The sequence below is a fragment of the Carassius gibelio genome, chromosome B1 (assembly GCF_023724105.1).
Source record: "Carassius gibelio isolate Cgi1373 ecotype wild population from Czech Republic chromosome B1, carGib1.2-hapl.c, whole genome shotgun sequence".
In the NCBI taxonomy this organism is placed as follows: Eukaryota; Metazoa; Chordata; class Actinopteri; order Cypriniformes; family Cyprinidae; genus Carassius; species Carassius gibelio.
In genome coordinates this window covers 32,528,487-32,550,634 of record NC_068396.1, presented here as the reverse complement: position 1 = coordinate 32,550,634, position 22,148 = coordinate 32,528,487, and the positions used below count along the sequence as shown (strand labels likewise).

At 38.1% G+C, this 22,148-nt stretch overlaps 1 protein-coding gene across 1 annotated transcript in view; it reads right to left on the bottom strand.

Moving 5' to 3' along the window:
• Positions 1-220: 220 nt before the first annotated feature.
• LOC127949421 (integrin alpha-L) overlaps positions 221-22,148 on the bottom strand; it is a 50,379-nt gene continuing 28,451 nt past the window's right edge. Inside the window, exons 13-20 of the mRNA XM_052546664.1 lie at positions 7,322-7,468; positions 6,305-6,496; positions 2,444-2,574; positions 2,201-2,349; positions 1,962-2,128; positions 1,765-1,887; positions 1,534-1,647; positions 221-1,406 (exon numbers count right to left, since the gene is read on the bottom strand). Coding sequence (XP_052402624.1) covers positions 1,290-1,406; positions 1,534-1,647; positions 1,765-1,887; positions 1,962-2,128; positions 2,201-2,349; positions 2,444-2,574; positions 6,305-6,496; positions 7,322-7,468 — 1,140 coding nt within the window. The 3' untranslated portion in view covers positions 221-1,289. The remainder of the gene's footprint in view (positions 1,407-1,533; positions 1,648-1,764; positions 1,888-1,961; positions 2,129-2,200; positions 2,350-2,443; positions 2,575-6,304; positions 6,497-7,321; positions 7,469-22,148) is intronic.

The following is a 22,148-nucleotide window of genomic DNA, read 5'->3' as shown; positions in this document are numbered from 1 at the left end:
CAGGTTTATATAACATGAGGACAGAACGATCATCCGTGGGTTAACTGCGACACATAAGGCATTTAGTTGGACATTCATGATTTTTTGGGATATTAGCTGGGCATTTGTAAATAATGAGAGAGCCCCATGCATGAACTTTGTTTGGGACTGACATGGTCAGACACAGTCTTGAAGTGAAGCAGTCCTCGTCTCAGAGTCTCATCCACAGATGACTGGTGGAAATGCTTATAGATAAATGGAGAAAAATAAATTCTGCTGTTTAAAAGTAATAAAGTGTAAATGCTATATTCAGATTCATTAATAAATTCAGTCCGACTGAAACAGAAGTTGTGCATGTAAACATAGCCACTGAGTGAAAGCATAACACCCCATAACTATATTTAAAGCATGGATACTGGAATCCTAGAGTCAGGCTATTACCTAATTATTTAATTGTTCCTTCTGCACTATTATAACTCTAACCTAAGGAACGAACTGACAGCACAGTTATCAGCACACTATGACTGAAGTGCAGTTCTTTAATTGTGCATGAGTTCACCAGTGCGCTCGAAAACTGTTATGAGATTGGCACAGTGAAATATGCAATCTATATGAATTCTATTGAACAATTGCCACTTTAATATGCTTTGGAGAAAGTCAGTTTCTAAAAAAGGCACATAAACTAAAGACTGATGAATAGTTGTGCTTCATCCATGTGTTTTTGACATTGTAATCTTGAGATGTTTAGTGAGGATATGTAATTAGCTTGGTTAAATATAAACCATTTTATAATTTTTCACATATGTCTTGTGATAGTGACATAAAAAATAAGTCCAACAATAAACAAAATCAGTAATATCTCATTCAATGACATCATTTGTTTACTCATTAATTATGTTGTGAAGTTATTGATGAAGTTGTGGCCTAGTGTTTAGAGAGTTTGACTCCTAACCTAGGGTTGTGTGTTTGAGACTCGGGCTGGGAATACCACGACTGAGGCATAAATAATGCCGTGTGTGCACTTCGGATGGGTTAAATGCAGAGCACAAACTCTGAGTATGGGTCACCATACTTGGCTGAATGTCACGTCACTTTCATACAACTAGGGCAGAGCTTCACTGTTCATTATTCACTGTATGAATTAAATACAGAATCATTGTTATTAAAGCCACAAAAATGTTGCTGTTTTATTAAAATTACATGTCTGTACCGGTATATCGGCCACATCTAGCACTATAAAGGTTACTTCTTTGAAATCAAAATAAAATACAGATGAAGATAAGTATTATAAGCAATAAATAAATTATATTTCACTCCATTTTACATCCCTCCATTCTCTTTCTGTCTGCCGACGTTTTCTTTACCAAGGTCACATTTTCATCCGCTTGGAAGAAGTCTTGAGGGCGCATCCGTTTAAAGAACCCAAGCTACACACACACACACACACACACACACACACACACACACATACACAAAAGTACATACAGATTGTATTGAGAATGTGAGAGGTGAATGATGACATCATGTGTGAAGTGACTCCTGACTGGTCCTTACCTTGACTAGCACTACCAATATGATAATGAACACGATGATCCCGCCCCCCATGGAACCGCCGATGATCAACATGATCTCATCGAGTGGAGCGACAAAATTCACCTTCACTGCAACCTGGGAGAAACAGCTCTAAATCATCATCATTTCAAACAATTGGTTCAAATTATTCAGAGCTGAGAAATCTCTGTTTCTCCCATCATAACAGGAGCTGACGTGTGAAGTTCAGCTTACCTCCACATACTCCTCCGTCCTGCTGTTAACGTCAAGAACAGCCACAGAGTTTCCAGACAACATCTCAGTTTGTGAGAAATTCATTCGTATCTTCAGAGGAGATACTGTGTCTGCAACACAGCGCTGAAACAAACACAATATTCACCATCAGACCGAATCTGCTGCGGCTGGCTGAAGTTGTGATAGACCACACATACCAGCATGAAGATGGAGAAGTTAAAACAGGAGGACCCAGAATCCAGCAGGATAAACTGCTGCAGAGTCCTGGACGACACATTGCTCTGATCGAAGAATCCTCGACTCATTCCTCGTACCACATCCACATCCACATTCAGAGAAACATTCATCTTCTTCTCCAGAGATCCTGAAAGACATGAGGGGGTAAGACATATTCTTCATGTGACAGAGAGACTCTCTGAAACTTCAGTGATGTTACCTGTGCTGCTGGTTCTCTCGGTCACCGTGAAACATGACGTGAGATTAAATGCATTAAATGTGTTTACATCTGGACATTCAAAGTAGTTCAGACTGATTTCCTTTGGACTGAAACTGAGCTCTGTAGATACAGACATCACAGGCCGAGCCCTGAGAAGAGACACAGGGTGTTTGTTAATAATGTGATAAATATGGCAGTTTTGCACCTAATAAATTTTATTCTCCAAACTAAAGAATGACATACTTGAGAAGAACGATCCCTCCTTGTGCTCCGATCACGATATCTGTCAGATTATCATCATTCATGTCCATCTGACCACACAGAGACACTCCAAACTGCTGCAGACCGGGCAGAACTGACCGCGCTGGGATCCGCTGCACACACACACACACACACACACACACACAGATCTGTCAAAGCAGCTTATTATTGTGCAGATTTATCCCGACTTTAAGCACTTTCACACTGGAGGAACATTTTCAAGTATTGGTGGAAGTTCCCACTTTTTGGTGTGTTTACACCGCAGGAACGGGTTTTATCAGTGGTGGGACTTTCAAGTCACAAGCAAGTCCTTAAAGTCAAATCCCAAGTCCTCAAAGGGTTAAAATTAATGAGATAATTAAGTGACTAATTAAATGATGATTGTACATTAGGGATGAACATCTGTTGTTAATAATCAACATCACTGAAGTAACGAGAAACACAAGAACTACAACTGAATTTAGCCACAGCCTTCAACTGAAAAAAAAAGTAAAAAAAAAACACTATGCCACCATATTTTTGGTCAATGTTTGCTTTAGGTAGTGTCTTGACCCTTGTACTAATTCAAAAGAATTGCAATATTATTTTCATAACAAACACGTATGCATTGCTGAATCAAACCTGGCAGAAACAGACATTTTTATGCTTTTTCTGTTTATAACTCATGGTGACTGAACATCATGAAGTAGTCTTTATCTTTAGATTGTTGACTAACACTAAGCTAAGTACTATTATTGAACTAAATACACCACTGCAATGCTTCAAACATTGAAAGACAAAAAAAGGAGACTGCCACTTCAGGTTTTAGACATGCACATTTATCACATGATCCTCAGCAGTGGTGACAGTTTTTACTATGGGGTTACCCAGCATGCAACATTTTGTTGATTGTCACCACTGTTGAGAGTCATATGCTGGTTCTTGACGTCTTTGTGTTTCTACAGAGTAGTGTAGCTCAAATTTTATATACACTTAATAGACTTAAATTTCATTCACTGTAATTATTTTTGCACACTGCTGTTTTACTGGGTTGATCATGCAAAACTCAAATAAAACAATTGTTAACTTGATTGTAATGAGACCAGGGGCCTGTTCTTCGTACGTAGCTAACTCAGTTAGCTGGATCTGATTGTTGACGATTTGGCGTGATCTTGGATCGTTTGGTTCTTCGAAGCTCATCCCGGAGCTGCTGTCATAGCAACAGGTCCGTAAGCTTAAACCTGCTCGGGAGCAGCTTATTTCATGTTTGGATTAGATGGATTCTTTTCAACCAGAACTGATACTCAAAATATGTCTGCTACCACCGCTACTTTATTACAAGAGTAGTGTACTGATCCAGGGACAATAATTTAAAATAATAATCATTTAAACTTTTATTTAAAAATAATATAGAAATGCTGTGTAGTCCATAACAGCCTGCTATAGACAGCCAGTTTTACTCACTGAAATATTTATTTGTCATAAAATTATTACTTCATAATTGTATTATAGTCTTACACACATGCTATACAGATAATAGAGTCGTGCATTATTCTGAGTGATGACTGCTATTACAAGAGTGGCTTGATGGAGCGCAGGAGATGCAGATAACATGATATTGACCCTTAAGAAACTTTCATTAATGCTGTCACGTAACAAATCTGTCCAAATATAAAATAAAATGAATAGATCATTTCTACATTGAAATAAAAATGTAAAGACTGCACAACTATAAATTGTGAATCTAAATAATTGGGAATAATGAAAAAAATTCTAATAAAATAAAAACATGTATCTATTATCTGTTTCATGTATCTATTATAACATTTATGTAGTTTTGTTTGCTTGGCTGTTTCCTTATAAAAGTCCAGAAATATGTCAAGTTTTTCCTCAGGTGTCATTTTAAATTATATGACGTCATTACATTGCCGTCTTGCCACCAGCCAATCGCTGCACTGCTGATCATGGTTTCGAGTATCAATACATATCCCCTTTTAAGACAACACATGAACGCGCAATTATCTCACATAACTCAATCCAGCGATACTAATCATACACAACAGGTGTGTTCGAAGAACCCAATGAGCCGGATCAGGATTAGCACGATCATATCATCTTGGATGTGTCATTTGATCTCAGATGTAATAAGCGACGTACGAAGAACGGCCCCTGGCCCCAGATCCTCTGTAATTCTAAATAACAGCAGGTGTTCATCACTAGTGCACAATCATCATTTAATTAGTCACTTAATAATCTCATTAACTTTAATCCTTTGAGGACTTGGGAAAATGACTTGAAAACTTGCTTGTGACTTGAAAGTCCCACCTCTGGGTTTTAGTTCTAAAAACTCAGTTTGGGGAAACTAAATTAACACTGTAAAACCAGACAAGTAAACTTAACTCAAACTGTTTGAGTGAACAGATATCCTTAAAACCTGACAAGTTATGTTAACTCAAACCATTTGAGGAAACCGATTGCCTTAAACCATTTAAGTTGAAAAAACTAACAGTTATGAGTACTCTGAACTTAATTCAGTTGAGTTCACTACTACAACTGACTTCAGACACAGCCTTAGATGAAATCAACTGAAATAAAATACATGAAATCACTCAAGATCTGATTAAACAACCCACAAACAGCATCAGCAGCTCCACTTATTAATAACCAAACTGACTTTATTTCTGTCAGACGTCTACAGAAGATCTTATTGAGAATGAACTAAGGTTTAGATGTTGATTTATTGTTTCATTTGAAGTAACCATGTTAGAGATCAGTGTTTGCTTTAGTTGGGCTCTTGACCCTTAACCTCTGTCTCAGTTCTTTTTCTGGCTGTTATAACCGTGTGTTTCTAAAACATGTTTGTTCTAAATCAAAAGCCCAGAAAAAGTATCATCAAGTGTTACACAAAAACACAAAGGCTGCTTTTATCTAAAGCAACTTACAGTGTTTTCAGGCAAAAAAAATTTTTCCTAACCTGTACCTACACTGTAAAAAGTGATCCTCTATATTTATTTAATAAAATTGCGTCAAAAATTTACAAGCAATATTATTAATTACATTGAACACTTTTTAATTAAGTAGAACTAATCATTCAAAATGAGTAGAATAACATTAAAAAATTAACTAAAATTTACAGAAAAATATTGATTTCATTGGACAAAAAAAAACAAAAAACACAAGAATACTATGTTATGCATGCCAGGCCAGTAGTTGGCGATCATGAAACACCCTTCGAAAACATTACATACATCAGTGTAGGTGTAGGTTGTTATACTTTATATTGGTGAAGATAATCATCAATTATTGAACTGCTTGAAGTCCAATCTCTGATGAAACAAGTGTTGTGTAATTAGTTAGATTGATTATAGCTAAAGTGATTCTAAGAGTGTTTCTGTGATAATCAGTTAATATAAAGAAAACAATTTACTCCATGAACATGGAAAACTGCGATATCAGCACATTTTCTCTGCCTCAATGATATGTAACACAGTAAGTTGTCATAGAAGATTCAGTCAGAATTTCATGCTTTTTCAACTGTGTAAATTATGTGTTTACATTTTATTTCCATTATCACAAAACATACACCACACAACAAAAACAACTCCTGAAATGGCGTCATTCATGCACCAGCTGCTGATATTTATAAATGCAAATAAAGTTGCTGTTGGCCACTTCAGAGTTCCTGCTGCCACTGCGAATGCAACCAGGAAAACAGTCCGAGAGAGAAACTGGTTCTCTAGGAAACACACCATGCAAGGTAATTCCCTGAATGAAGCTCTTAGGACTCTGTGGTCCAAGAGCCCCTATATTCTGGCTCAAATGTGAGCACAGTTTTGGTTTGAGGGAAGCACAGCAAACTCTCACCTGAGGAGCGTGTTCAGGGTTTATGCCATGTGTCCTGTGGCCCAGATAGATGTAGACCACTCCTTCATCCTCCAGCGGTGCCCCGACCGCCACATCAGACAGACTGTCTCCATTCAGATCCTTTAGTGAAGCCACAGATGCAGAAAATCTGCCAGTGGTTGATTCACTCACACTCCGAGCCTTCTGACAACTCTACAAAGAGAGAGTTAAGAAAACATAATATTTATTGGCACATGACCAGCACCAGCACAAATTTCATGTAACGAATGTCACTGGGAACCTATTACATAGACAATCGCTATTAAGTGATGCAAGGGTGACAACTAGCAGCCTTCTGGTCCAAAATCTTAGTTAAATGTGTTTGTACTGCGAATATCATCATAACTGAATCTGTGTTATGATTGAGAAGCTCCAATGCATTTTTCAAGTATGCAGTTCAGTATCGAGGCTTGTATCGTTTCTTGTACTTTTGAGTGATTTATGTGTGTGTGTTGGTGTTTAATGAGGGACTGAAACATTGTGCAAAAGCTAGCATACTACTTTAAGAAATTACAAGTGCTAGAAAAACGTAAAAGTTTCTCCATTTAGGAACTTTTGGGGGAATTGCTGTTGTAAAATTATCCAGCTAACAGATGATAAAAATGACAGTATCACTGTTGTCGATGCTCTGAAGCTTTTAATCTTTACATGTACACTGTGAAAATGACCATCATTTTAATGGCAAAAGAATGTAAAAATGCTACAGGTAAAAACCTATTAATATTATAATATCAATTGTATGGTGTATTAACATTTCAGGTAATGAAATACGATTTGAATGCAAATTTAAATTAAATCTATAAAACCCAATATGTTGCTACCATATCTTTAGTGGTAAAATTCTGGCAACTACAGCCAGCTTTTTACTGTAAATTTTACAGTTTTTTTTAATTTATTTTTTTATCAGTGTATAGTCTGGGGTTTCATTTTCTCCCCCTAAACTGAACAGCACTCAGAGAATCATGAATCTGTGCGTACCTGTTCTGATAAAGTGTAGACGTACAGCCTCCCTTCAGCCCTCGGCTGAGACTGGTAAAATAATGGAGCTCCGACCAGCAGGAAATCTGAGTCTCCATCAGAGTCCACATCCAACACACTCAGAGACGCTCCGAAATATGAGCCAATCTGATGCCAGAAATCAACACATGACAACATTAAAATGTATCTTTATCACCTGATGTTCACAGATGAATTAGCAACACAACATGTTTTAGTAATAGTACAGTCACACTGGAGTCTTGGACAATATGGGTTTCTCTAATCTGCTAAATGTGCATGTAAGGCATAAATGTGTAAATAAATAATATACATTAACTTCAAGAATTTCTGCAAAGCTGCTTTGTCGGCTCTTCAAGTCATGTCAAGTCTGCTTTATTGTCAATTCTTCTACATGTACAGCACATACATACAGAGAATTGAAATTATGTTACTCTCAGACCGTTTGTGCATACAGAGAACACTAACAAGTAGAGTATAAAAATACAGATAGATAAAGATTTAATATAAAATACAACTATACACATAATGCAAGACATGTTAAAAAACTAAAAACTAAAAATACAGTTAAATAAAACAGCACAATGCTCATGGCAGATAGAGTGCAAACCAGTGAAGTAAACAAACTTCAGATAAAATTATTATAAAATGACTGTAAGGCAAGGCAAGGCAAGGCAAGTTTATTTATATAGCACATTTCATACACAATGGTAATTCAGAGTGCTTTACATAAAAGAAAGTAAAAAAATCATGAAAAAAATAATAAAAATAAAACAAGCAATTTTAAAACTTTTAAAATGATTAAAACATTTAAAAACAGTTAGAAAATGATTTTACATTTTACATGAAAATGTAGTGCAATCAGTTCGGACATTGCACAGTGCTCATTCACTAAATGCACAGCTAAACAGATGAGTTTTAAGTCTAGATTGAAATGTGACTAGTGTTTTAGCACATCTGATCTCTTCTGGAAGCTGATTCCAACTGCAGGCAGCATAGTAACTAAAGGAGGACTCCCCTTGTTTTGTGTGAACCCTTGGTATTTCTAACTGACTCGATCCTAGTGATCTGAGTGCTCTGTTAGGTTTATATTCAATGAACATATCAGCAAAATATATTTCGGTCCTAGGTCATTGAGTATTTATATATGAGTAAAAGTACTTTAAAATCAATCCTAAATGTAACTGGAAGCCAGTGTAAGGACCTGAGGACTGGTGTGATATGCTCATATTTTCTGGTTCTAGTCAGAATCCTGGCAGCAGTGTTCTGGATGAGCTGCAGCTGTCTAATGCTCTTTTTGGGAAGGCCGGTGAGGAGCCCATTACAATAGTCCACCCTGCTGGTGATAAAGGCATGAACAAGTTTCTCCAAGTCTTGACTGGAAACAAAACATCTAATTCTTGCGATGTTTTTTAAATGATAGTATGCTGATTTAGTTACTGCTTTGACATGACTACTGAAACTAAGGTCTGTCTCCAGAATCACACCAAGATTCCTGACTTGATTTTTAGTTGTTTGACCCCAAGAGTTAAGGTATGCATTCACCTTGAACACTTCATCTTTGTTTCCAAATGCAATGACTTCAGTTTTTTCCCTGTTTAACTGAAGAAAGTTCTGGCCCATCCAACTATTAATTTCATCAATGCATTGGCAGAGGGAGCCAATGGGGCTGTAGTCATTTGGAGATAAGGCTAGGTAAATCTGGGTGTCATCAGCATAGCTGTGATAGGCAATTTGGTTCTTTCTCATTATTTGACTTAGTGGAAGCATATACAGGCTAAATAAGAGCGGTGCAAGAATTGAGCCTTGTGGGACTCCACATGTCATGGACGTCCACTTAGATTTATGCTCTCCTAGACTCACATAATAGCCTCTCCCTTCTAAGTGTGATATGAACCATTTGAGTACCATCCCAGAAAGCCAGACCGAGTTTTCCAGTCTCTCTAGTAGTATGTTATGATCGACAGTGTCAAACGCAGCACTGAGATCTAGCAAAACCAGCACCGATATTTTGCCAGAGTCACAATTTAAGCGAATATCATTTATTATCTTAATGAGTGCTGTCTCTGTGCTGTGATGCGGTCGAAAACCAGATTAAAATTGTCCAGGTATCCATTTGAGTTTAAGTATTTGTTCAGCTGATTAAAAACGACCTTTTCTATAATTTTGCCTATAAAAGGAAGATTAGATTTTGGTCTAAAATTGCTCAAAATTGTGTTATCAAGATTGGTCTTTTTCAGGAGGGGCTTAACAACTGCAGTTTTTAGGGAGTTTAGAAATGTCCCAGAAAGAAGTGAGGCATTCACCACTTCTAAGAGATCTGCTTCTAAGCATTAAGCACACTTTTGAAAAAAGATGTGGGAAGTGTGTCAAGACAACAGGCTGAGGATTTTAGGTGCTGCACTATGTCTTTCAGAATTTTGCTATGAATTGCTTCAAAAATAGACATAGTATCAAAGGAGAACTGCCCCCCCCCCAACTGAGCCTGGTTTCTCCCAAGGTTTTTTTCTCCATTCTGTCACTGATGGAGTTTCGGTTCCTTGCCGCTGTCGCCTCTGGCTTGCTTAGTTGGGGTCACTTCATCTACAGCGATATCATTGACTTGATTGCAAATAAATGCACAGACACTATTTAAACTGAACAGAGATGACATAACTGAATTCAGTGATGAACTGCCTTTAACTATCATTCTGCATTATTGAGACACTGTTTTCCTAATGAATGTTGTTCAGTGCTTGGACACAATGTATTTTGTTTAAAGCGCTATATAAATAAAGGTGATTGATTGATTGATTGATTGATTGATATTTTGGCCGAATCTGTCTGACCTCTGCATTACTTGAGGATGTGCTGATCGCCTTCCTGATATTGATGATCTTCTCAGAAAAGAAAGAAGCAAACTCATTGCATTTGCTGTCTGATAGCATTTCACTGGGAATCTGACTTGGGGGGTTTGTCAGTCTCTCAACAGTGGCAAAAAGAGTGCGAGTGTTATTTAAGTTACTGTTTATAAGGTTTGAGAAGAAGTTCTGTCTAGCTGTGGCTAGTTTCACATTAAAATCATGAAGGCTGTTTTTATAGATGCTATAGTGAATTTCAAGTTTCGTCTTCCTCCACATCCGCTCGGCTTTTCTCCATTGTCTTTTCATAGTCTGAACTGCTTTTGATCTTCTCCAAACTGATTTCTGTCTGTTTGTTTTCTTACTGACTATTATTGGTGCAATATCATCAATAACATTCTTAACTTTTGAGTTGAAGGAATCAAGGAGAATATCAACAGAGTCTGCAGATATGTTTGGTGTTAAAGATATAGCCTCCATAAATAGTACACTTGTGTTCTCGTTTATGCATCTCCTTCTGACAGAGACAGATCTAGATTCAGTGGTAGCAGAGATCAGTATATCATAGAAAATACAGAAGTGATCAGATAGTGCTATGTCCTTAATAACAAACAATGGATGAAATGTTTAGAGCCCTACTGATGATTAAGTCTAGAGAGTGTCCACCTTTGTGTGTGGGTGCATGCACATGCTGAATCAGGTCAAAAGTGTTTAGAACCGTTATCATTTCTTTTGTAGTTTTGTTTTCTGCATTATCTATGTGAATAATTAAAATCCCCTGCTATTGCAAAACAGTCAAACTCTGAAGAAATTATTGATAACATTTCTGTGACCTCTTCAACAAAGGCTGGAGAGTATTTTCGAGGCCTGTAGATAATAATAAACAGTATGTGTGGATAACCTTTTAGCACAATCCCTAGATATTCAAAAGACAAGTACTGACCAAATGACATTTGCTTGCATTGATACAGCAGCTACACCCCCACCTCTCCTAACAGTCCTGCAGACACTCATGTAAGTGAATTTAGGGGGGGCTGCTTCATTTAGGATTGTTGCACTGCAGCTGTCTTCTAGCCATGGTTCATTTAGAAACATAAAATAAAAACGGCCTACGGCAGTGACATCAGATGCTAATACCATCATTCACGCTCTCACAGCGGTTATAGACAGCAAATTAGCCTGAGTCACGGAACAGATTGAGAAATTGGAAGCGTCTGTAACACAGACGATGCACAGCAAAATCCCCAGTGTTAATTTAACACTCTGAGTGTGGACTCATATAAACACTGAAGCAGTGTTAAAAGTAACACTGAAGCAGAGTTGAAGTTAATGAGATAATTAAGAAGTTAATTGAGTTATGATTGAGCATTATTGAAGACACCTGATGTTAACAAGCAGAATCACCAACTGAGAAAATCACAGTTTGTGTGTCACCATTATAGTGGTCAGTGTTTGCTTTAGTTGGGATCTTGACTTGTAACTTTTTATTTTTAAAGTTTGTTTGTCAAACCAAGAGCAAAAATCATCGCGTGTTGATGATTATGTTTTAATGTGATCTAGTGATGGGATTTATGGCTCTTTGAGGGGATCCGGATCTTCGCGATCCGTTCCTTTCAAAGAGCCGTTCAAAAGAATGGCTCTTTTGGCTCTTTTTAAATATTTAGTCAGTTTTAAGAAGCCAGCTTGGGAGCATCTCAGTTTATCCTGGAAATAATCACTGGGAGGTATTATGAGGTGAGATTTGTAGTCAAATAATTAAAGCTCAGATATCACACACCAATATCTGAGTTTGAATTATTCTGAAATATTGATTGTTACCTCATTTCTCATGTGTCGACTATATTCCATAGGGTTGCACAAATCCCTCTGCTTAGACAGTGACATCATTATTTTGATTTACCTTTAGTACAAAGTGTGTGTGTGTGTGTGTGTGTGTAAAACTACGTTGACTTATGTTATTCATACAATACCTACTCACAAATAAACATAAAAAACAAAGCCGGCTGCAATGAATTTCTGTGCAAAACAGCTTTTACTACAAACACTTCCACACAAGAACATTGTTATCACACAAGAACATTTTGATAGAAAACTTTTTTTTTTTTAAAGTAGATAAAATTAGAATAAATAAAATGGAAATGTCTACATACTACATACTATTACTACTGTAAACTTTGCAAATAGGACATCAGCCCCTTCAAGTCAATGAACAATAACAAAGTGGGCTGCAATGAATGTCTGTGGAAAACAGCTTTTAGTGAAATATTTCTATACAAGTACAGTATCACAAAAGAACATTTTTAATGATTTTAAAATAAGTTTTAAATGAACACAAAATGCAATGTAAATGCATGCACAACTAATAACTAATATCATCACGCTATAAAGGGTTGGCCTGCGCTGGGTGCGCCCCACCCCCTATAACTGTTCTGTCTCCTGGCGGAGCTCATTTGTATGAACACGCATAGGAAAAAAGAACGATAGAAAGAACGGCTCCTCTCCAGTCGCGACTCGGCTCCCATCGTTCATGTTTATGAGCCGTTCAAAAGAATCGGTTCGTTCGCGAACGTCACAACTCTAATGTGATCGTTGTTTGACATGAATCACTGAACTCATTTACAGTCTTTTCTCAAAGTAAAACTTCCATTATTGATTGTCACAGCTTTGATTCCACAAAGAAAAAATCTGTATTTTCTATGCATTTTGTAGGTATCTCTTGCAAGTGATTCTGATTTTTTTTTATTAAAGAATTTTAATTTTAGGCACACACAGATAACAATAATTAGCGTATGAATCTCAACAACGGTGACAAACAACATATTCAGATAAACAGACCAACTCTGAACATCACAAAACTAGATACAAAAAATGAACATAAAAACAGCAAAAATAAAATACAGTTAGAATAAAAAGTTAAAAAGACAGTTCAGCTCATAATTTATTCATGCCGCAATGCATGATGGGAGCCATGGATGAGTTTTTATTGGCTACAACATGCTTTTTTGATGGTCACCGTTGTTGTGATGCTCACGCTGATTCCTGATATCTGTGTGTCCAAACAAAAGATTACTTTTTTTTTTTTTTTACGTCGAACTAACTATTAAAAACATGTCATACTATGTCAGAAATGCTGGTTTGCTTAGTTTTCTTTTTCACTTAATTTATGTATGCAGTAAAGAAACTTAAACTCAGGCATTCAGGTAACTCTATAACAAATAGCTCAAACCACAATCAATGGCAAACATGATTGCCTTTGCTGTGGTCCGTCTGTATGATATAATTCAGTCACCACAGCCACACAAAATCTAAAGTTAATAACTGAAGGGTCAAGATCTCAACTAAAGCAAACATTGACCACTATAATGGTGACACACAAATTGTGATTTTCTCGTTTGGTGATTCTGCTTGTTAACATCAGGTCTTCAATAATGGTCAATTAACTCAATTAACTTCTTAATTATCTCATTAACTTCAACTCTGCTTCAGTGTTACTTTTAACACTGCTTCAGTGTTTATATGAGTCCACACTCAAGAGTGTTAAATTAACACTGGGGATTTTGCTGTGTGGATAAAAAAATAGCTGATGTAACGCAAATGATTGAAACAAGACTGGCCTCTGTGCTGGAAGCCGTTGCTGACCGAGGCACTCAGATACAGGCCCTGACTGCAAGAATGGATACCGCAGACAAGCAAATGGAAACCATAGACCAGACTGTAGTATCATCCGAAGCCAAAATCTTAACTTTGGAAAAACAAATTATACAACTAAAAGAGCACACTAATCAGCTGGAGAATCACTCCCGGAGATGTAAAGTCAGAATACTGGGACTACAGAGCGCGAAGAGGGGACAAACGCGGTGAAATACCTTGAGAGGTGGATCCCTGAGTATCTTCCGCAGACGGCAGGATCATCCTAGACCATGCCCATCGTGCGTTGGGCCAAATGCCGCCAATCGGAGAGGGGCCACGTCCCCTCACTGTCAAATTCCACTATTACTCCGATAAAATCCGGGTAATGGAAGCCACACGTAGACACGACCAGAATGAGACCCCGCATCAACAGAGGGTCCTCTTCTTGCACGACTATTCAGCGGAGATCGTCTGTAAACGTAAAGCTTACAATGGTGTGAAAGCTCAACTCCGCGAGATGAAGGTGGAATACTTGTTGTTATATCCAGACATCTTGAGGGTGAACACCGACGGAGGAGGTCACCGGCCCTTCTCATCCCCGGGTGAGGCTAAGGTGTATGTTCGCACTTTGGAGCAGGCATCACAAAACGTCTGACGAGCAGCTGACAACTGGATGAAAGGTTAAACCTCTCTGTTTACAAAATGATATCTCACAGTACAGGGCTCATTTAGAAGGAAGAATATGTTTCTAGACCACACTAAATATATAAATATATAAATATATTTATATATATGTATATATTTGTATTTATATTTGTATTTATTATTATAATTTTTTTAGATAGAGCTCAAGTGTAGACCATAGATAATGGAAGCACCCCTCTGCGGGACTCAGTTTACTTTGAGCACAGCTCAGGTTTGGCACTGCCTTCCCTTTTTCGTGCAGTGCTTTGCCTTTTTCTTTTTTTGTGGATGTTTTGAATTTGTTTTTTCTACATTGTTTTTTTTTTTTTTTTTAGCTGTTTGTAGCTTAGTTACCTCCTGTCTCCATATAAACCCAATGTTGAAAAAGATATTACTTGCTCAGCCTAATTTAATCTTGTTTTTTATTTCATTTTTTTTTTCTTAATTGTATTAAATGAATTATGGACAAAATAGGACATATAAACTGTATATCACTTAATGTGAAAGGAATTAATAATCCAACTAAAAGGAAAAAAAATGAAAACATATTTAAAAAAACAAAAGACAGATATTGCATTCATCCAAGAAACACATCTTACTGACATTGAGCATACAAAATTGAAACGTGATTGGATTGGTAAAGTCTATTACTCCTCGTTTTCATCAAGTGCTAGAGGTGTAGCGTTGCTCATAAACAAAACCCTTAGATTTCAATTAAATACAGTACAAAAGGATACCTCAGGTACATTTATATTAGTTGACTGTATAATTAACAGGAATAGGTTGACACTGGCATCAATATACGGCCCTAATATAGATGATCCAATTTTCTTTAATAAATTAACTATGAAACTGGCTTCCGCAGAGGGTAAATGTATTTTGGGTGGAGATTTCAATCTTGTGTTGAACCCATTATTAGATCGCTCAGCCCCAAAGAACACTACTTTGTCAAAATCTGCAACAGCATTGCATCAAGGCATGAATGAACTTGGGTTAAAAGATGTGTGGAGACTGCAAAACCCGGGTAAAAAGGAATTCTCTTTCTACTCTAATGTTCACAATACATACTCTAGAATTGACTTGTTTTTACCTCACAGACATTACTGCCTCACATTAAAACATGCCTTTATTTGGCTGCAACCTTATCAGACCACAATGCTCTAATGATGGAAGTGTCTATACCACAGGAAGGTCCTACCGCCCATAGATGGAGATTTAAAACATTCCTACTTAAAGATCCTGATTTTGTAAATTATATGAACGACAAGTTAGATATATATTTGGAGACTAACTTAAATACTGCTTCTCACTCAGTTGTTTGGGAAACAGTTAAGGCATATATGAGAGGTAACATTATCTCATATTTATCCCATAAAAATAAACAAAAGAGAGACCAATTATCGCAACTAGAACATGAAATAAAAATACTTGAAATCCAACATGCCCAAACCAAACAATCCAAAACCCTTAGTTCATTAAAACAAAAACGGACTCTGTATGACAATCTTTGTACCAGTAAAGCTGAAGCAGCCATGGCATGAACAAAACATCATTACTATGAGTTTGGTAACAAAACTAGCAAGTTGCTTGCCTGGCAGCTAAAGCAAGAAGATACAGGGAAATACATACAATGCATCAAAACTGATGACGATCAGTATTTAGAAGACTCTAAGGACATAAACTTGGAATTCAAAAAATATTATGAAACGTTATATAAAACAGAGCAGTCAACGGAAACTGAAATCAAAGACTTCCTTAACAAATTAGCAATACCTAAACTTACAGTCACAGACAGGAATCTATTAGATGAAGCGATATTAGAAGAGGAGGTTCACTGAGCGATCAAGTCCTTGCAAAATAATAGAGCTCCAGGACCTGATGGGTACCCAATTGAATACTTCAAAACTTTCTCAGAAAAAATATTAACGCCGTTAACAAACATGATTAGAGAAGCATTCCAAAAAGAAACAATCCCGAAAACATTGGAGTTTGGCAACTAAAAGTATTATACTACTTCCAAAACCTGGAAAGGATCCACAAAAGTGCAACAATTATAGATTATAAACTCTGATTATAAAATTTTATCGAAAATTATGGCACAACGCTTAGAGAAAGTAGTTCCAAAAATTATTAATACAGACCAAACGGGTTTTATCAAGAACAGACAAGGTGCAGATAATGTTAGGCGACTATTTCATATTATAGAGCACACAAAAAAACATGACCACCATGCCGTGATCGTCTCTATGGACGATGAGAAGGCGTTAGACAGGATAGAACCAAATTTTCTTCTTGAGACCATGAGGGCCATGAATTCTGGTGAAAATTTTCTGTGTTTCATCAGGACCCTATTCGACGCCCCCAGATCACAGATCCTCACAAATGGGGTTCTGTCGGATGCCTTTTCCTTATCGCGTGGCTGTCGTCAGGGCTGTCCTTCCTCTCCCGCGCTCTTCTCAATTACAATAGAGCCATTGGCTATAGCCCTGCGATCAGACATATACATCACCGGCATAAAAATTGGAACGGAAGAGCATAAACTCGCACTCTATGCAGATGACTTATTAGTATTTATATCTCAACCTATCACATCATTTCCCTCGTTATTGACTAATCTTAAAAAATACAGTGCTGTATCGGGATGCAAAATTAATTACTCTAAAAGTGAAGATTTCCCAAATCAACATGACAAACCATTACATAAGTCTGCTTCCAGTTCAATTTAAATGGTGTTCGGAGGGCTTCAAATACCTGGGAATCACTGTCTGTAGCACCTGTGATGAAATATATGAAGAAAATGACACCTCTTTGCTTACTACACAGCAAAATCCCCAGTGTTAATTTAACACTCTGTGGACTCATATAAACACTGAAGCAGTGTTAAAAGTAACACTGAAGCAGAGTTGAAGTTAATGAGATAATTAAGAAGTTAATTGAGTTATGATTGACCATTATTGAAGACACCTGATATTAACAAGCAGAATCACAAACGAGAAAAATCACAATTTATGTGTCACCATTATAGTGGTCAGTGTTTGCTTTAGTTGGGATCTTGGCTTGTAACTTTTTACATTTAAAGTTTGTTTGTCAAACCAAGAGCAAAAATCATCGCGTGTTGATGATTATGTTTTAATGTAATCGTTGTTTGACATGAGTCACTGAACTCATTTACAGTCTCTTCTCAAAGTAAAACTTCCATTATTGATTGTCACAGCTTTGATTCCACAATTAAAAAAATCTGTATTTTCTATGCATTTTGTAGGTATCTCTTGCAAGTAATTCAGATTTTTTTTTTATTTTTTATTAAAGAATTTTAATTTTAGGCACACACAGATAACAATAATCAGCGTATGAATGGTGACAAACAACATATTCAGATAAACAGACCAACTCTGAACATCACAAAACTAGATACAAAAAATGAACATAAAAACAGCAAAAATAAAATACAGTTAGAATAAAAAGTTAAAAAGACAGTTCAGCTCATAATTTATTCATGCCGCAATGCATGATGGGAGCCATGGATGAGTTTTTATTGGCTACAACATGCTTTTTTGATGGTCACCGTTGTTGTGATGCTCACGCTGATTCCTGATGTCTGTGTATGATTCCTGATGTCTGTGTGTCTAAACAAAAGATTACTTTTTTACGTAGAACTAACTATTAAAAACATGTCATACTATGTCAGAAATGCTGGGTTGCTTACTTCTCTTTTTCACTTAATTTATGTATGCAGTAAAGAAACCTAAACTCAGGCATTCAGGTAACTCTATAACAAATAGCTCAAACCACAATCAATGGCACGCATGATTGCCTTTGCTGTGGTCCGTCTGTATGATATAATTCAGTCACCACAGCCTCATAAAATCTAAAGTTAATAACTGAAGGGTCAAGATCCCAACTAAAGCAAACATTGACCACTATAATGGTGACACACAAATTGTGATTTTCTCAGTTGGTGATTCTGCTTGTTAACATCAGGTGTCTTCAATAATGGTCAATCATAACTCAATTAACTTCTTAATTATCTCATTAACTTCAACTCTGCTTCAGTGTTACTTTTAACACTGCTTTAGTGTTTATATGAGTCCACACTCAAGAGTGTTAAATTAACACTGGGGATTTTGCTGTGTAAATCTAAAAAGGAGTTACTGAGATGGATGGACCTCCCTTTATCACTGATTGGCAGGATTAATACAATAAAAATGAATCTATTACCCAAATTTATTTATTTATTCCAGTGTATACCACTGAAGGTTCCAATATCCTTTTTTAAGGAATTAGATAAATCACTTACTTCCTTCCTGAGGCACAAAAAAACACAGAGAGTCAAACTCCTTACATTACAGGCGCCTTATTCCAAAGGTGGCTTGAATCTCCCAAATTTTAAATTGTATTATTTGGCTGCACAACTTCGCGCTCTGTGGATGTGGTTTCACTGCAGAGCAGATGAAGTAAAACGGATGTCAATTGAACAACATGAACTACAGGACAATCCATTAACAATCGTACCATTTTTGGAATCTTAAAAGAAACTAAAAACAATCACTCAAAACCCAATAATTTCTGCTACATTTAACGCCTGGCAGCAATTACACATATTAGTTGGACAAAACATAAAATTATTGGTAAATTCACCTCTCACGAACAATCCCAATATCCCAACAGCCTTAGCGGATGGAATTTTACAAAACTGGGTGAGAAAAGGAGTAAAAATTGTTAGTGACCTTAATACTAATAATGTCTTTTTAAGTTTCAGCCAATTGTTAGAAATTTATCACATAGATAAAAGTAACTTTTTCAAATATTTACAAATTAGAAGCTGGATCAAGAATCAAACTAAAGATAATTTTCCACACAGACCCGAGGAATCTTTAATTGAAAAATGCATTTTCAACTCCAAATGTAATAGAATTAAATATTTAATATCTACAGTGTATAAAACAATGAATGACAACTTACCGGCTTATGCCAGATATACAAACAAAATAAGGTGGGAGTCTGATCTTGGGTGCACTTACACAGAGGAGAATTGGAACAGTTTATTGGAATTGGCACAAACAAAATTGGTGTCCTCTAAACACAGAAAAATTCAATTCAATATTTACCATAGAACATATTTTATGCCATATAGGTTAAGTAAATTAGGAAATGACATATCTGATCAATGTCAAAGATGCACCATCTCTGTCGGAACTCTTGTGCACATGCTATGGAGTTGTACTTGTTTGAAGCCATACTGGACTCACATCATTGCAGTAACCTCTCTGGTTTGTGGACAGGTTCTGGACGCCGACCCTAGGATTTGGTTACTGGGGGATGTAACCTTACTGAAAGTGAACTCAAATATGAAACATTTTGTGTTACTAGCAGCATGAGGTAGTGAGCAGACCAATGCTGCACAAAGTGTTTGGTAAAGGTCAGAGTTTGTTAGTTGGAGGGGGAGTGGAAGGGCCTGGTAATGTTGTAGCTGAGAGGGGGAGGGGTTCAGAGTTCAGTGGTGCCTCGGGCAAAAGAGGGGGGGGGGGGCAGCCTGATGAATTAAGCTGTCCTTCAGTCTGCTAGTCCTGGCCTGGAGACTCCACAGTCTCCTTCTTGATGGCAGCAGACTGAAGAAGCTGTGTGACGGGTGGGTGGCATCACCTGCGATGCAGGGGGCTTTGCAGAAAAGATGTGTTCCATAAATTTCCTGGAGGGAGGAGAGAGAGTGAAGAGGAGGGGGCTCAGCACACATCCTTGGGGGGCCCCAGTGTCCAGTGTGATGGTGCTGGATGTGTTGCTGCTGACCCGTACTGCCTGAGGTCTTCCAGTCAGAAAGTCCAACAGCCAGTAGCACAGCGAAGTGTTGAGCCCCAGCTGAATCAGTTTGTGAATGAGCTGTTTAGGGATGATTGTGTTGAATGCTGAACTGAAGTCTATGAACAGCATTCTGACGTCTTTTTTCTATATATGTGTGAGTGCTGAGTGGACGGCAGTTGAGATGGCATCATCGGTCAACCGGTTGGACCGATATTCAAACTGGAAGGGGTCCAGGGGGGGGGGGGGCAGACTTGATGTGGTGCATGACTAGCTGTTCAAAGCACTTCATGAGGATGGGAGTACAAGTGCAACTGGATGGTAGTCATTGAGGCAGGATGGAGACGGCTTCTTCGGAACTCGAATGATGGTGGTAGCTTTGAAGCATTTGGGGACGACAGCCTGACTAAGCGAGATGTTGAAAATATCTGTGAAGACATCAGTGAGTTTCAATGCACCATGTGTACTGTTTTGTTCCTCAAAGTGAGCAAAGAAGGTGTTCAGCTGGTTCAGCAGGGAGATGGTCCTGTCACAGGTCCCCGGTGGGGGCTAGTAGTCCGTAATGGTCTTTATCTCTTGCTACATGCTTCGAGTATCTCTGCTGTCACCGAATTGATGGGTTATCCTCTTGGAGTACTGTCTCTTAGCCTCTCTGATGCCGTGGGATAGGTTGGCCATAGCTGTCCTCAGGCCCACCTCATCTCCAGCTCCAGCAGCATTCTGTGTCTTTGGGACTCTGAAAAGTGAAAGTCATGACATTTGCCAAGTATTGTTACCCATACTCGGAATTGGTGCTCTGCATTTAACCCATCCAAGTGCACACACAGAACAGTGAACACACACCCAGAGCAGTGGGCAGCCATTTATTCTCAAGTCATTGAAGGTGGAGCGAGAACTGTACATGCACTCCCCCCACCCACAATTCCTGCCGGCCCGGGACTCGAACTCACAACCTTTCGATTGGGAGTCCGATTCTCTAACCATTAGGCCACGACTTCCCATCTCTCTCTCAGTACACACCCAGGAATCTTGTCAGGACGAGGAGCTTTGCATGTGTTGAACCTGCTGAGGGACCTCCTCACACTCTCTGGGGACAGCGTCATCATTTTGTTGCCGGGAGGAGGAGGAGGAGTCTTCTGTGCAGTGGTACTGTTTTGTTCCTCAAAGTGAGCGAAGAAGGTGTTCAGCTGGTTCAGCAGGGAGATGGTCCTGTCCCTTGATTAGTAGTCCGTAATGGTCTTTATCTCTTGCTACATGCTTCGAGTATCTCTGCTGTCACCGAATTGATGGGCTATTCTCTTGGAGTACTGTCTTTTAGCCTCACTGATGCCGTGGGATAGGTTGGCCGTAGCTGTCCTCAGGCCCACCTCATCTCCAGCTCCAGCAGCATTCTGTGTCTTTGGGACTCTGAAAAGTGAAAGTGAAAGTCGTGACATTTGCCAAGTATGGCTACCCATACTCGGAATTGGTGCTCTGCATTTAACCCATCCAAGTGCACACACACAGCAGTGAGAAGTGAACACACCGTGAACACACACCCGGAGTAGTGGGCAGCTATAGATCCAGCGCCAGGGGAGAAACTGTAGAACCCCCTTGTCATCCACGGCTCCTGGTTGGCCCGGACAGTGATGACCTTTGTGATGGTTATATCATCAATAAACTTGTTGAAGTAAGCAGTGACAGCTTTGGAGTACTCTTGGAGGTCTGTGGTGTTATTGTGTGTTGCAGCCTGCTTAAACATATTCCAGTTAGTGGTGTCAAAACAGTCTTGAAGAGCCTCTGATGACCCTTCCGGACAAACTTCCAAGGTTTTTATTTAGCACAGTGGCTAAATTAACAAATAACCAGACGCCACCTGA